At 36.3% G+C, this 13,214-nt stretch overlaps 2 protein-coding genes and 1 pseudogene across 10 annotated transcripts; 1 reads left to right on the forward strand and 2 right to left on the reverse strand.

The window, feature by feature from the left end:
- Positions 1 to 795: 795 nt before the first annotated feature.
- LOC18595914 (uncharacterized) lies at positions 796 to 2,002 on the reverse strand (annotated as a pseudogene). Its single transcript, XR_016026934.1, has 2 exons — positions 1,163 to 2,002; positions 796 to 1,008 (listed from the first exon to the last, which is right to left on the reverse strand). The product of XR_016026934.1 is annotated as an uncharacterized LOC18595914 (transcript).
- Positions 2,003 to 2,444: 442 nt separating this feature from the next.
- Positions 2,445 to 8,056, reverse strand: LOC18595915 (putative disease resistance protein RGA4). Of its 5 annotated transcripts, XM_007024079.3 has the most exons (6): positions 7,093 to 8,056; positions 3,760 to 6,557; positions 3,346 to 3,407; positions 3,186 to 3,248; positions 2,997 to 3,058; positions 2,445 to 2,889 (listed from the first exon to the last, which is right to left on the reverse strand). In XM_007024079.3, exons 1-3 carry the CDS (start codon positions 7,258 to 7,260, stop codon positions 3,359 to 3,361), a joined length of 3,015 nt encoding a protein of 1,004 aa, XP_007024141.3. In that variant the 5' UTR covers positions 7,261 to 8,056; the 3' UTR covers positions 2,445 to 2,889; positions 2,997 to 3,058; positions 3,186 to 3,248; positions 3,346 to 3,358. The 5 variants fall into 5 exon arrangements, with proteins under 5 accessions (XP_007024141.3, XP_088663186.1, XP_007024143.3 ...); XM_088807060.1 differs by lacking the exon at positions 3,186 to 3,248; XM_007024081.3 differs by lacking the exon at positions 3,186 to 3,248 and having other exon boundaries at positions 2,997 to 3,185.
- Positions 8,057 to 9,135: 1,079 nt separating this feature from the next.
- LOC18595916 (ras-related protein RHN1-like) lies at positions 9,136 to 12,888 on the forward strand. 4 transcript variants are annotated; one of them, XR_016027008.1, is made up of 7 exons: positions 9,136 to 9,377; positions 9,966 to 10,043; positions 10,134 to 10,301; positions 11,021 to 11,069; positions 11,690 to 11,763; positions 12,073 to 12,198; positions 12,522 to 12,888. XR_016027008.1 is itself a non-coding variant. In XM_088807137.1 (7 exons), the coding sequence occupies exons 1-7, from the start codon at positions 9,339 to 9,341 to the stop codon at positions 12,620 to 12,622; spliced, it is 588 nt and encodes a 195-aa protein (XP_088663263.1). In that variant the 5' UTR covers positions 9,144 to 9,338; the 3' UTR covers positions 12,623 to 12,888. The 4 variants fall into 4 exon arrangements, 3 of the variants coding, with proteins under 3 accessions (XP_088663263.1, XP_088663264.1, XP_017978868.1); XM_088807137.1 differs by having other exon boundaries at positions 9,144 to 9,377; positions 11,705 to 11,763; positions 12,105 to 12,198; XM_088807138.1 differs by having other exon boundaries at positions 9,149 to 9,381; positions 12,105 to 12,198.
- The last annotated feature ends 326 nt before the right edge of the window (positions 12,889 to 13,214 follow it).

Raw genomic sequence — 13,214 nt, forward strand, 5'->3', positions numbered from 1 at the left:
TCCGCAGAATAATTACAATAAAGAAATCCAAAATCATGAAACAGAAGACAATTCAGTTTGAAAAATAAGGTGTTGTAATGAAAAGAGAATGCAAAAGCAACAAACCTTAGAATATGACACTAATGCTTCCATTTCATTGTATTTCTCTGCGCAGAGGTTTGAGTATTGAAGTGAGGGTGCTCAATTGCAAACTTGTCATGAGAAGCAACACAAAAAAGTAACTGATTGAACCCAACAATGCACATTCAAAATGTACTCAACATCATTAAAAGGCCGAAGCAGTCTGCATAGAACATCTGAGATAACATAGCATGTCAGCATTTCAACACAAAAACAAGAAATCATGAATCTTCTTTATGTTTGTTTCAACTCCCAAAACGTAGGACCATACATCTTGCGGTCAAAATGGAATGTTAACAGTACAGCTCTAGATGCTCATTTAACAGAGGTTATTACATGAGCTCTTTAACCAATGACTTCCATATCAGTAAGTTTCTTCTGAAAAAGGAGCTGTGAGACTAAATTCCCTCAATCACTTATATACAGAAAATAAATAAACTCACTCTGCAAGCACAGTCAGTTGCAACGTGCTTGCTAGTAGATTAATCCCACAGGATAGGGTTAACTAATTTCCTTGAAGAAACAAACATTTTGAGAAATGTGGACTAATTAGTCACATAGCCTTGATTCGAAAGACTAATCATCAAAGTTCAAGAATGAAGAATTGAAGATGAAAACCACTAAGCAACAAATTTTGCTTAGAGTTTAGGCAATGGTTAGTTGGCACAAATCAGCTTTGATGGCTAGCCTCAATTGAAAATGTTTGCCGGAAAACAAATTCAGTATGGCAATCAACGTGACAAAAACAAACCTTAAAGCTTAATTTAGCTAAAGATTACAAGCAAAGGAACCAGCACCAACACGTTTTAGTACTTCCAAGAGACGCTATCAACATTAATTACACGAACCCACATCAAGCTTCAACCTTAATATAGTCAGTCTTTAAACCTATAATAAAGAAAAAATAAAATTATATAAAATAGCAGAACAAACCCTAAGAAGATAAATCTTAACATATACAAAAACAGGTCTTGACAAATCAGAAGGTCTAAGTAAGAAAGCAAATATAACAATTAAAAGAAGAAAAGTTTTGGCTTTTTACCTTCAAAGGGAACTTAAACAAGGACAGACCAAGCCAGCCTGCAACCTCCGTAATAGTATCAAACGGGACAGTTCCCCTAGCCAAGTCCTCCAACATGTACACGACGTCGGACAACACCTCAACCCCATTAAGCTCCAGCTCTGCCTGCAAGTAAGACGAACCCCACGCCCTCAGGTGATCATGTTCCGACTTCACGTGCCCCAGCATCTTCCCTCTGTACCCAACGGCCATGTCCAAGCTGGTAAAGTCCATGGAATACACATCCGAATTCCTCACTTTCAAAGTAACCAACAAAGATATATCTAGCGCTATGATAGGTACGGTATGCATTTGCATGCGCTTTACATGCATCCTTACAATCTTTACTTCAGGTTGAGACGGCCAGAAAATGTACACCGAAGCAGCTAACAACACCAAGAAAGCCATGCGTAGTATCCGACAACCGCACCAACAGAGTGCCGGGCGGTAGTAGGGCAAAACTACGTAGTTTTGATTGGCAGGTTGGGATGGTAAAGCAGTGAAGTAGTGGGATGGGGACGATGGTTCTTCCGGTGGTGATGTGGTTGTTCAAGTTTTGAGAAAACCATCGGCGTGTGAGAGAAATGTCAGGACTTAGGACTTAGGAGGAGTGTGTGTGTAAAGGAAGAGTGTGTATGTTTAGAGGAAGGTGGGTTTTTTGTTTGCTTACTCTTTATTGAGTTTGCTTTTGACTGTAGCAATCGTGAAATCTTTGTCTCTCTCTTTTGCGTCAAAAGAAGATATTTGGCTTCTGTCATGAGATAGGAAATAGTAATTAGAAACCATGTGAATGATTAGTTATGTATTGCAGCAAGGTAATTGGATGCTTTTGGTGGCTGAATATTTAAGCAAGGAACTATTTCATTTTAAATATATAAAAGCTTTAATGTAGCTTCATCAGTCAATGTCTTTGTCAAGCTCTGTTGGTAGAACTTTCTTTTCCTTGTTGCTGCTTTTCTGAAAGAGCAACTGTACATAGGTACACAAAGTTTAATACCAACGCAAGCTGTAACTTAGCTTCTTCTATCATTTAGCCCAAACTTGGTTTAAACTTGCGATGAGATACAACAGGGCTCCACAAGTAGAAAATCCGTACAAAGATTTTTCCTTTTTCTAATTTTCCAATTTAAATGTTGTACTACAATTGCAAATATTTAATAGATCAACGACAAGACACTTAATTTATCCTAAATTGATATTTGATATTCTACTAAAAATGTAATTACTAGTAATATATGATTGCTAAAAAAATGACATTATAATCTTCGATAAACATGAAAAAGTGTTGATTAAAATCTAAAAAAAAATATTACATTATAATGTTTGGTATGAAAACGTTTTCTTGAGAATGTAATGTATGCAGAGTTAATTACAAAATTCAAATTTGACCTAACGTTGGAATGCCCACTCTTCCCTTGTGCCTCCAATATCTATTCCAAGAAAGAATTGAAACACATAACTCTGCCCCTTCATACTAATTAAAGGAACTATATACAATAAAAGAGTTGCCATTGGATGAGATTAAGGAAAAACCAATTCCAAAATGGAGGATTGGTGTATGATAACTCCTGTCCATAGTATTCGTCTAAGTGACTTCTCAATCTACTAGTATCAAGCAAAATCTTGAAAAACAAAGTAGCACAATATGCTGTAGTACCCTTACTTCTTCGGCAACGTCATCCCATCTTACTTGCCTTAAAAGCCAATTCCTATGTTCATAACATCAATGGCAAATTGTTAAAAAGCATCATTTTATTACAACTCCTCTGCCTAAACTCGAAACTACTAATTAACATTTTAAAAAAAAAATGATTACCTCGTCTATGTTCCATGCATCCCCGGAAAGTTCTATGCTTGGGGAAATCTCTCTTCTAGTGCCTTGAAATCGTACGTATAAACCAAGATGTCAAATGAACTTCAAATGCTAGCTTAAACACCAATGGTTAATGTATGACATTGCAGGTATTCCAATAATTTTATATAGGCGCCTTGAAACAAAAGATACCTGCTACATATATCGCCTTTAATCATTAGATGTTCTAGCTAGAAACCAACAACAAGTTGCTTGCTGAGAAGAAAAAGAAAAGGCTAAACAAAGATTACATACTTTAACAATTTTATGAATGTGTGATAACAAAGGAAATAAAGATAATTATAGTTCATACCTCTGTTCAAACATCAATTTTGTTCAAACACTTTGAGGAAATCGTTCGAACTTAACAAAGAGCTGAAAAGCAAGCAAATAGCAGGAGAGAATTAGTTAAGCCAAAGATATAAATGTCATCGATGTACCACTGTTTGACACATTTTTGCTAGAAAGCTGTGTGAAAAACTAATTTTATATTAGCTGAAAATCTTCTTCACCTCTAAGATACAACCATGAGAAAAAAATATTTAATGGAGGAAAAATTAAATGTGCTGCAAAGGAGTGTGTAAGCCTATTATTACAGAAAAATGTAGATCCTTATCACATGTCGATTTTGGGAGTAATGTTTTCCGAAATAGGGAAATATTTAGACAAATGATTTGCCAATGTGCTGTAAATTGGACAGATGCTAATAAATAAAATATAAGAATACCTGTGTAGTGGTTGCAATTGCAATACTCCAAACTCTTCAAAAGAAGAGCAGTTTACTTGCATGCACAGACCATCAATTATAATGCTAGGGATGTGAGAGATATGGAGCCAATCCTCCCCTGTCTCCTTTCTGCAACGTTCTGAAAGAAAAGGACTCTGGCTTATATCCAATTGCTCTAGGCTTGTATTCTGCAAAATGTACCATGGCAGTGCCCTTAACTTGGGGCAGGAATCAATTGTTAGAGAACAAAGGCGAGGCATAATACAAATATGATCTGCTCCTGTGCTAGTAAATGAGATCCAACAATCCCACTCTTCCATATTACGAAATTCGAGATGTTTTAAACTAGGAAAGGCAATAATAGATGATGAAGAAGATTCTGAAGATGGAGATAATGCTAATGTCCCTTCTCCTACTCCTAAAAATTCAACTCCCACTTTTTCCACTCTTCTCATTTCCCCTATATAGAGTGATTCAAGGGATGGCAATTTTCCCAAAGGAGGCAAAAAGTTCAAATGACAGCAAAAACCCAGTGAAACATGCCTCAGCTTGGTCAAGCCCATCATCCAGTTGGGGAAACTGGTGGTGCTACTGTAGCCCCAAATCTCTAATTTTTCCAGGGAAAGAGGTGGTTGCAAAGCTTCAAGAAGTAATTCATCATCTCTTCTCGGCAACCTTTTTGACATTAACCCCTTGGAATTAGTAAAATCCAGTATCAAACCACGGAGGCCTTTCTTGTTTTGAAGCTCTGCTCTCTTAGCTTCAGTCACATCCCACACATCTCCCAATCCGCTTATCTTAAGATGTCCTTGAAGATGCATTAAGTTTCTAAGATCTCCAAGGGTAGATGCTTTGCCATTAATGCCACCATCCATTGCCACGAACACCCTTAGTGTCTGCAGGCATGTTAGTCTCCCAATCCCTTTTGGCATTGCCATCAAGCTCAAGTCAGTCTTCTCATTCTCAAGATGCCTCAAGTTGATTAGTTTTCCAATTCCACATGGCAATTCTTTAAGACTCTTACACCATGTGAGGTTTAAGGTTTGTAAATTACATAACTCACACACTGATTCAGGTAATTTTTTCAATTTTCTATTATGTTTCAAGTCAAGGTATCTCAAATGAACCAATTTTCCTATTTGATCAGGAAGTTCTTTAATTGAATTTCCAAACATACTGTTGCTCAAATTTAATGTCCTTAGGCAATCCAATTGATCAAACAACTTGGGCAAAGATGTGCTCAGTGATGAAGTATCATGATTGCTAGAGTCAATAAAGAGGCTACGCAACTTTTTGAAATGGTTAATATTAGGGTCAGTTGGGATAGCTTCTTTACGGATCAAGGTCACATGACGAGCGTCTTCACAAAAAGCATCTACTCTTAACTCTTCAAAATCATCATTTACTAGTATCAAACATTCGGTTTTCGTTAAAAGTTGAACAAAATCATGTACTATAGCATGCATTTTGCATTCCATAATCCCACTATCAAGTTCAACCACCCTTTTAAAATCTTGCAAAAAAGAACGCATCATTAGCTCATCAAAATATTCCTCCCCAACAGTCTCCATCTCTTTGCACTGTGCTCCTTTCAGGTAACCTTGCGCCATCCACAACTTGATCAATTCATCTTTGTTTAAGATCTTTCCTTTTGGAAAAACAGCACAATATGAAATGCACTGTTTAAGAGCCATAGGTAACTCATAATAGCTCAAAAATAAGGGAGGGAAAAGATCTCGTTCAGCCTCTTCAAGGTTCAACATTTCGCAGTCCAAGACACTTTGCCATTGCTCTCTAGATCTTTTGAACCGCAACAGACCACCTAGAATCTTTGCAGCAAGTGGCAAGCCCTGACACTTTACTGCAATTTTCTTGCTGATATCTTCTAAATTTTCACACTCCTCTCTTGTCCTCCCATAGAATGCTCTATGGCTAAGTAATGACCAACATTCCTCTTGAGACAAGGTATGTAATGGATATAAGTTTTCGGTTGTTGTTCCCATAATTATTGCAACTTTATTCTTCCGAGTGGTTATCAAAATTCTACTCCCCAGGGAGCAATACTTGAGGGAATTTTTCAATTGTTCCCATTTTGTTGCATCTTCAATCCACACATCATCCAACACAAGAAGTATTTTCTTCTCCAAAACATAACTACGAATTTGGCGCAAAATGTTATCCTTTCCAACCATATTTGGAGTTTCACCTTTAAATGCTTCGAGGATCTCTTTGGCAATCCTTATCTCATCAAAGGGATCTGAGACGCATATCCATATTCTCTTGTCAAAATGACATTCAACTTCATTGTGATTATAAACCAGTTGAGCAAGAGTGGTTTTTCCAATTCCACCCATCCCTACTATAGAAATGACATGGAGGCTCGACTCTCCTCCATTACTTTTCTCTCCAACCAACATGTTCACTAGAATTGTTGTCTCTTGAGACCTACCATAAACCTCTTCTTCATCTAAGAAAGAGGCAGTTATTTGCCTTTTGGGTTCTTCAACAGCCGTCTCTAACCCAAAATTATACCTATCTTTGTCAGTCGCTATACAATCAAGTCGTTCATTCAAGTCTCTTATCTTCCAAGCAATATTATAGAATATAGTACTTTGAGAGGTAAAAGAAGAGATAGAATTGCGTATCTTCTTTAGCAAGGGGGCATTGTCGACGTCTTTTACTTGTTTCTCTATTTGTGATTTGAGTTTTGCAGTATTCCACTCATCCAACACATCATCAACATCATAGGCTACATCTTTGAGTTTCTTTAACCAATGTCTCACGTTGGCATCCTTCACCTGTTGAAGCTAAAGATAAGATATATAGTAACAAGGATAGATGTGCAATTTTGTACATTCCAATAATTTTAGTCTGAAATGGAATAATCGGACTATGTTGGGACTTAAACATTCTAATGAGAAGGCATCTTATCATATGTGATCATCATAAGGATTTTGTCCTCCAAGGATTACTTTACTTTCTTTGGGAATTAGTTAGGAAGTTATCTAAAAGCTCCTAATTTTTAAGATTTCAAATCGGTTTTGGACTTGTCCTCAAATCTAACATTATTGTTTTTTGAAACCCTAGATTTATCCATGCCCAAGATTTCAAATTCAATAATTCTTTTTTAAAAAAAAAAAAAAAACAAATCTAGGGAACCTTCTAAAAAGGTCATCTGACATCGGAGGGAGATGATTAAATTAGATTTCAAAATCAAAGCTTTTTCTTTTATTGGTTTCTGCCTCTAGTGCGGAGATGGTAAATTGACGGAGGATAGGAAAAGTACTCATAAGGGCCCCATATTTGACAAAATAGAGGGTCCATACTTCGTACCTGTTTAGTTTCCGCATCTTGAAGAACTGATTTGATGTCCTCAAAATTGGAGGTCATTTTTTGGATTCCTTCTTCAAGACCCAGGGCCAGCCCAACGTTCTGTTTTATCTCTTCGGATATCAAGGAACCCAACTTCTCCAGCACTGCACAAACAATTGATTTGGCCATTGCTACTGTTTTTCTTCTGACTGGTTATTGCAGACCAAAAGCTAAGTAACCCAGAATCCACTCCAAACTGTTTTATAAAAGGAAGAGAAAAAAAACACTATGTTCTTGCTTGTAACGGTAGGAACTGGTGGTTTTTGTTTTCTTCTGGTGGAGGTGCAATGGGAATTACGAACCTCTTTTTCAATTTATTCCTGTTTTGGGTGGTTCTTTTCATGCACGCAACGTTGTCGAAATAATTAGCCTTCAAAATCAAAGAATCCTCCCTTCCTTCGTTATGAAGGCATCGCTGACGAATAAAGGATAAAGCAGAAGACTCTAGGACTTTTAGCTACTTTCCAGCAGGTTCTAGTGTCATAGCGTATTATCTTCTTAGCTATGAACATGCTTAGGCCTAACTTGTCTGTTTAAAGGTTAATGGAATTAATTGCTTTCTTTTGTGTTGGGCCCAGCCTGGCGCAACTTGATAATGCTTTGCTCGGAGTAGGCGCCTAGTATCATCAAAGGCGAGTGCACGATTGTCTGCAAGACTCAGGGCAGAGTCCTTGTCTGTCATATGAAGAGAAGAAGGTTTCTGAGCTCGGTTTTGAAATGATCGATCTGGATCGTAAAGGTCCAGTCCAGATTCTTAAAAAGAGTATCTGTAGTCAAGGTCCCTGAGTGGGGTGGTTCCCAAGTAAAGACCAAACTGAGGCTCCCTCACCTACCGCACTCTGGTCTGGGGGCGTCTCCCACAGATCAGATCCCCATCCACTTTTCTAAGTGCATTCATCTACGTGTCATATGCACGCGTGTGAGTAATCGGAACATAATCCCGTATTTTATGGATTACGTAAGATTACAATATTTTATAATTAAGTTGGGATTACTATCCATCACGACTTCACTCCATCACAAACATGTTAAACTGCCCACTATTCGAAATCAAATTACCTGTGATCATTTTTAATATTAAATTTTAATTTTATATAATATTTTGTTTATAAATTTTTTATAATTAATATAATACTTTAAAATTTATTTTTTATAAACTAATTATAATTTATTAATTCAATTTTTATTAATAATATATCAAAATTAATTTGATCATATATTTAACTGGTAGTGTCTAACATAATCTGATACCATTTCAAATAGTAATTTAAAATGTTAATTGAGTATTTATGAATCGCAGGTATATACCTATTAAATAATATATTCGAGTTAAAATACTTTAAAAATAACAAGTATTTTGCCCGTTAACATGCCTAATGTGTGTCTTTGAAAGCTAAAAAACCATCAATTCGTTTTCTTAACAATGACATCCATAGGGTCAAAAACCAAGGCTTCCGTCCTATATTATATGCTTTCAATTTAAGGTTATTTTCACTCCCAAATCAAGTTGTGTAACTTCAATAACAAAGTTCACACTTAGTTGTTTTTTCTTTTACATAATTAACATTTTGTGAGTTAGATTCATTCTCAATATAGATTGCACCATTAATTTAATTAAAAAAAGTATGAACATATATCTTTAAATTTAAATTCATTTTTTGAACAGAAGATAATTTAATAATTTTGATCTTAACTTTTTTAAAATCGAAATTGAACCACTATCCAATGTGTTATGGAGAAACTCGGAAATCACCAGTGCCTAAGTATAATATATCTAATATATTTTCAAGAGTTACATGAGCAAAATTATTATTATTATTATTAGTATTATTTGGTGAAGGTTGAATATATAGACATAGGCGTGACATGTTGATATAGATCAAACATGTAACAATAGAAAAGTTTAATGGGTCCCACTATATATCCTAGAAACTCTTGATCCAGTGGAGACTTCTTGAAGCCGGCAGTGCAACAAAGAATGGAAATTGGATTTAACTACCAGTCAAAGTTGCTGATCAAACTATTAACACAAACAAATACAAACTCTCTAACCTACCATTCTCATCCAATGTTTCTTGCCAAAAAAATACATGGTTTTGCTTCCTTTTGTTTTTTCAACTGTTTAGACTAAAACTTTCCTTCCCTTTCTATGTGTTTTCCAGGAAAGTTGATATCTATCAACTTTTGCAATTGATCTGAAGTGTACAATGGCAAGACCTGGTAACAAGATCATACAAGCCAAGCTGGTGGGTATGTCTTACCCTTCTCTTTTTATTTGTTTCTTATATTTCATAATGGGGTCAACCTGCTTTTGGTTTTTCTTTTCTTGCTGATCAGATGCATGTCTTCTTGATCTCCTTGGCCGGGGTGTGGTGTTTCTTTGTTTTTTTTCCTTGCTTTTAGTCCCTGAAAGTCGCACAAATAAGCTGCGTATGCGAATTTTAGTGATTGATTAAGAAAAGAATGATATTAGATGATACTGTAAGCTTGTAAATGTTAAGACAGATTGGACTGGAGACTGGAGTAGGTTATGATCTTAGGCCTTATCAAAGTGTGCTGCATTTTGTAGTATTGCCTCTGAAGATGGTCTATACCAAGCATGACTTTGTAGATTTGTTCCCAAAATATTTTGCAGCAAATTGGGATGCTTCATGGAGATTGAAAGTTACAATTTTAGAACCAGGCCATTGAAGTGCATTCACCCATTCACTGAACCCATAAAGATTAAAATGGACATAAATGGAAAACCTCATTGGATTAATGATCTTTGCAACGAATTGCATATCCAGGGAGAATCTCAGTGAGGAGATAAATTTCACGGATTTGCCTTGCAGGTGCTTCTAGGGGACATGGGAACCGGCAAAACCAGCTTGGTACTAAGATTTGTCAAAGGCCAGTTTTTTGATCACCAGGTCCTTGTTCTTCTCTTCTTTATGCTATATATTTTGTCTCCTCAATATGTATCATTGTAGTTAAGGGACTTAAATTTTGTTTACATTTAGGAGCCAACAATCGGAGCAGCCTTTTTCACTCAGATATTATCAGTAACTGAAGCCACCGTAAAGTTTGACATTTGGGATACAGCCGGACAAGAACGATACCATAGTTTAGCTCCTATGTATTATCGAGGTGCAGCGGCGGCTGTTGTTGTATATGACATCTCAAGCACGGTAATTGCTTATTGATTTTTATGCAATTCCATGCATTTTGTTAAAATAGCATGGTTAGATTAAGTAATGATATTGATTATATCAGGAATGCCGCTGTAAATCAAATTGAAGTTCTTCTCAACCACATCGCTAATTAAAAGTGTTTCCTGCATAAGTCATTAAAAACTATCTGTTGCAACTGATGGGAATTTGATTGAATCAATCGTGGCAACTTGATGAGACTGTGAGTCCTAGGTTTCTTCTTATTTTTCATATTGACAACAAGGAAAGGTAGCAAAAATGAAACATATCAACCATCTTAACTAGAAGAGGTAGAATGTGATGAGAAATTATTCGCTTATTGTAAACGAATTCAACATGCTCAAGCCACTCTCCTCCCCCGCCTGCCCTTTCCTTCCACCATTTTTTTCTGCCAGATTTCTCGCACTTGGTAAGATATTTGTTTTCAGAACCCTCAATGTTCATCTCTTTCTCTCTCTAATGGAATGCATCGTTTCTTTGCAAAGTTCTTGAATAAGCTTGTTGCTGCAGCAATGCAATATGTTGTTGTGTAATGTAAAATCAAGTATATGGCCTGTTTAGGTAGCCCGGGGCTGCTGGGAAAGTGATTGGCACATGGCCATTTCAATAGAATGGAATATTATTGCAAAGCCATCTTGTTGACTTCTGAAATATATATTTGAGTGACATATCTCTGGGTTTTTGTTTTCCCTTTTCAGGATACCTTTGTACGAGCTAAGAAATGGGTTCAAGAACTGCAAAGACAAGGTGAGAACTTCAAATTTGAAAGAAATGATTTTTTTAATTGGCAAAACTGTATATTCTTACTGAATTATGTGATTGTATAAACTGATGATACCTTTATATTCAGTTCTAGCTGTTAAATGCATTTCCTCCAGGTCCTCTTTAAAAAGAAAAAGGAAGCTACTAGATTTCTTTCCCTCCTGAAATATATTTTATTCTCGAGGGACTGGTATGGAAGTCTGAGATTCTGTTGCTATTTCTGCTGCACAAGTATGACATGACTTAGCTGTAAGATTTAATTTTAGTGCCTTAATAACTACATTTGGTTTCTACTTGTATATGTCATATGCAAAATAGAACAATGTAGTTTGCATCGTCATGATTGTCTGCTTTCCATCATAAACTGAACAGCTTGATGCTGATTAAGTATCTTTTAGTTTAAAAGACACAGATTGTATCTACTCTGACAGACTCCAAATTTCTGAGTCTATATATTTACTCTATGATAATGATTTCAATCTATGCTATATCTACTGCGTGACCTCCATAGATATTACTCAAGCCTACAATGGTTTTTGGTTATGGAGATTGTTTAGCTATAAATCCAACACTAATTATCCTAACGTGATCTTACGATCTCTAAGGAAATCCAAATTTAGTGATGGCACTGGTGGCAAACAAGTCAGACTTGGACTCAAAGAGAGAGGTTGAAAATGAGGTATTTTCAACACGCTTTCCTTTCTATTTTGGGAGTAGCACACACACACACACACATATATATACAACTGTTCTTAATGCTTAGATGCTCATCCAACTAGCAATTTTCATACCAGGCTAAATACACTACCTCAGTGACTGGAGATTCTTTCTAAACAAATTCCCATCATAGTGCTCCACAAAGATGACCTCTGTCCATATTTATGCTATCTATATGAACCCAGAATCAAAAATAACTTTGTTTTGATAATAGTCATCACCTTTGTAATCTTAGTATTCTTTATCTGAATTTACTAAGGACACACTTCAGTTCATTTTTCCTTCACTTTTATTAATTTGCAGGATGGAGAACACTTTGCTCAAGAAAATGGAATGTTTTTCATAGAAACATCTGCAAAGAGTGCACAGAATGTCAATGAGCTGTTCTACGAAATAGGTATTTGTCTTTCACCTTATTCAGATTAGATGGAAACAAAGCCATTGCATTGGTGCCAATGCATGAGACCAGCTTCATCTTGTATCAACTACAAATTGTGTAAACAGCATAAATAAATAATTGATGGATGTTGTCTGATGTAATAACTGAAGAACTTTTAACCGCTAGCCATCTGGTTCCCTTGTTGATTTATAGTGTGCTCAGTCAGTTAGGCATTCTCCTGTACCTACATGGAAACGCTAGCCTAAGCATGAGCAAGCATGCTTCCCTTATGCTCCAGACATCTTGCAAACTTTGATAATTTGCACTTTTTCTATGTGCAGCAAAGAGGTTGGCAAGAGCTTGCCCTCCAAAGCCATCAGGGATAAATCTAAACAATGAAAGACAGGTGAGAAGAGGGAAGCTATTTTGTTGCTTAGGTTGAAAGTCATGCCATCATCTCAAGAGTCCTGGTATAACCTATTGATCTCAACCCTGTGGAGTACTTTTGAGCCAGACCACTCCTCCCAGAGTTGTAAGCTACTTCTTATTTCAAATGCTGGATAGCTGATTCTGAGTTTTTCTGTAAATTACTACAATAATTGTAAATAGATTGCTCAAAGGCTATCAAAAATTACTGTAATTGACTAAATACTGGAACAAGGTATACTGCTTCGAAATTTGTGATTCTTATGAAGTTCTTTCTATGCATGCTGTTGGCTACAAATTTCAAGAATAACCACAAGGGCTAATACTATCATAGCCAGTTTCTTTTTTACCTCACGGAATGACATGCAATTTCACCTGCTTAATGTTGTTGATTTTAGGGGGGAAAAGGGGTGATTGATCAGTGATCACTCCACCGGTGGCTGTTAAGTACAAATATAGGTGATAAAATTTCACATAGGAGTAAAACAATAACACAATCATATGAAGGTAGGAGACAACCATCATCAGGCAAGCCCTAGTGCACAGGTCCGGGCACCTACCATTTCCACCACGACAGACATTGAAACCGCAATCCTTTTGTGACACTG

The sequence above is a fragment of the Theobroma cacao genome, chromosome 6 (genome assembly GCF_053813885.1).
Source record: "Theobroma cacao isolate CCN51 chromosome 6, ASM5381388v1, whole genome shotgun sequence".
Taxonomy (NCBI): Eukaryota; Viridiplantae; Streptophyta; class Magnoliopsida; order Malvales; family Malvaceae; genus Theobroma; species Theobroma cacao.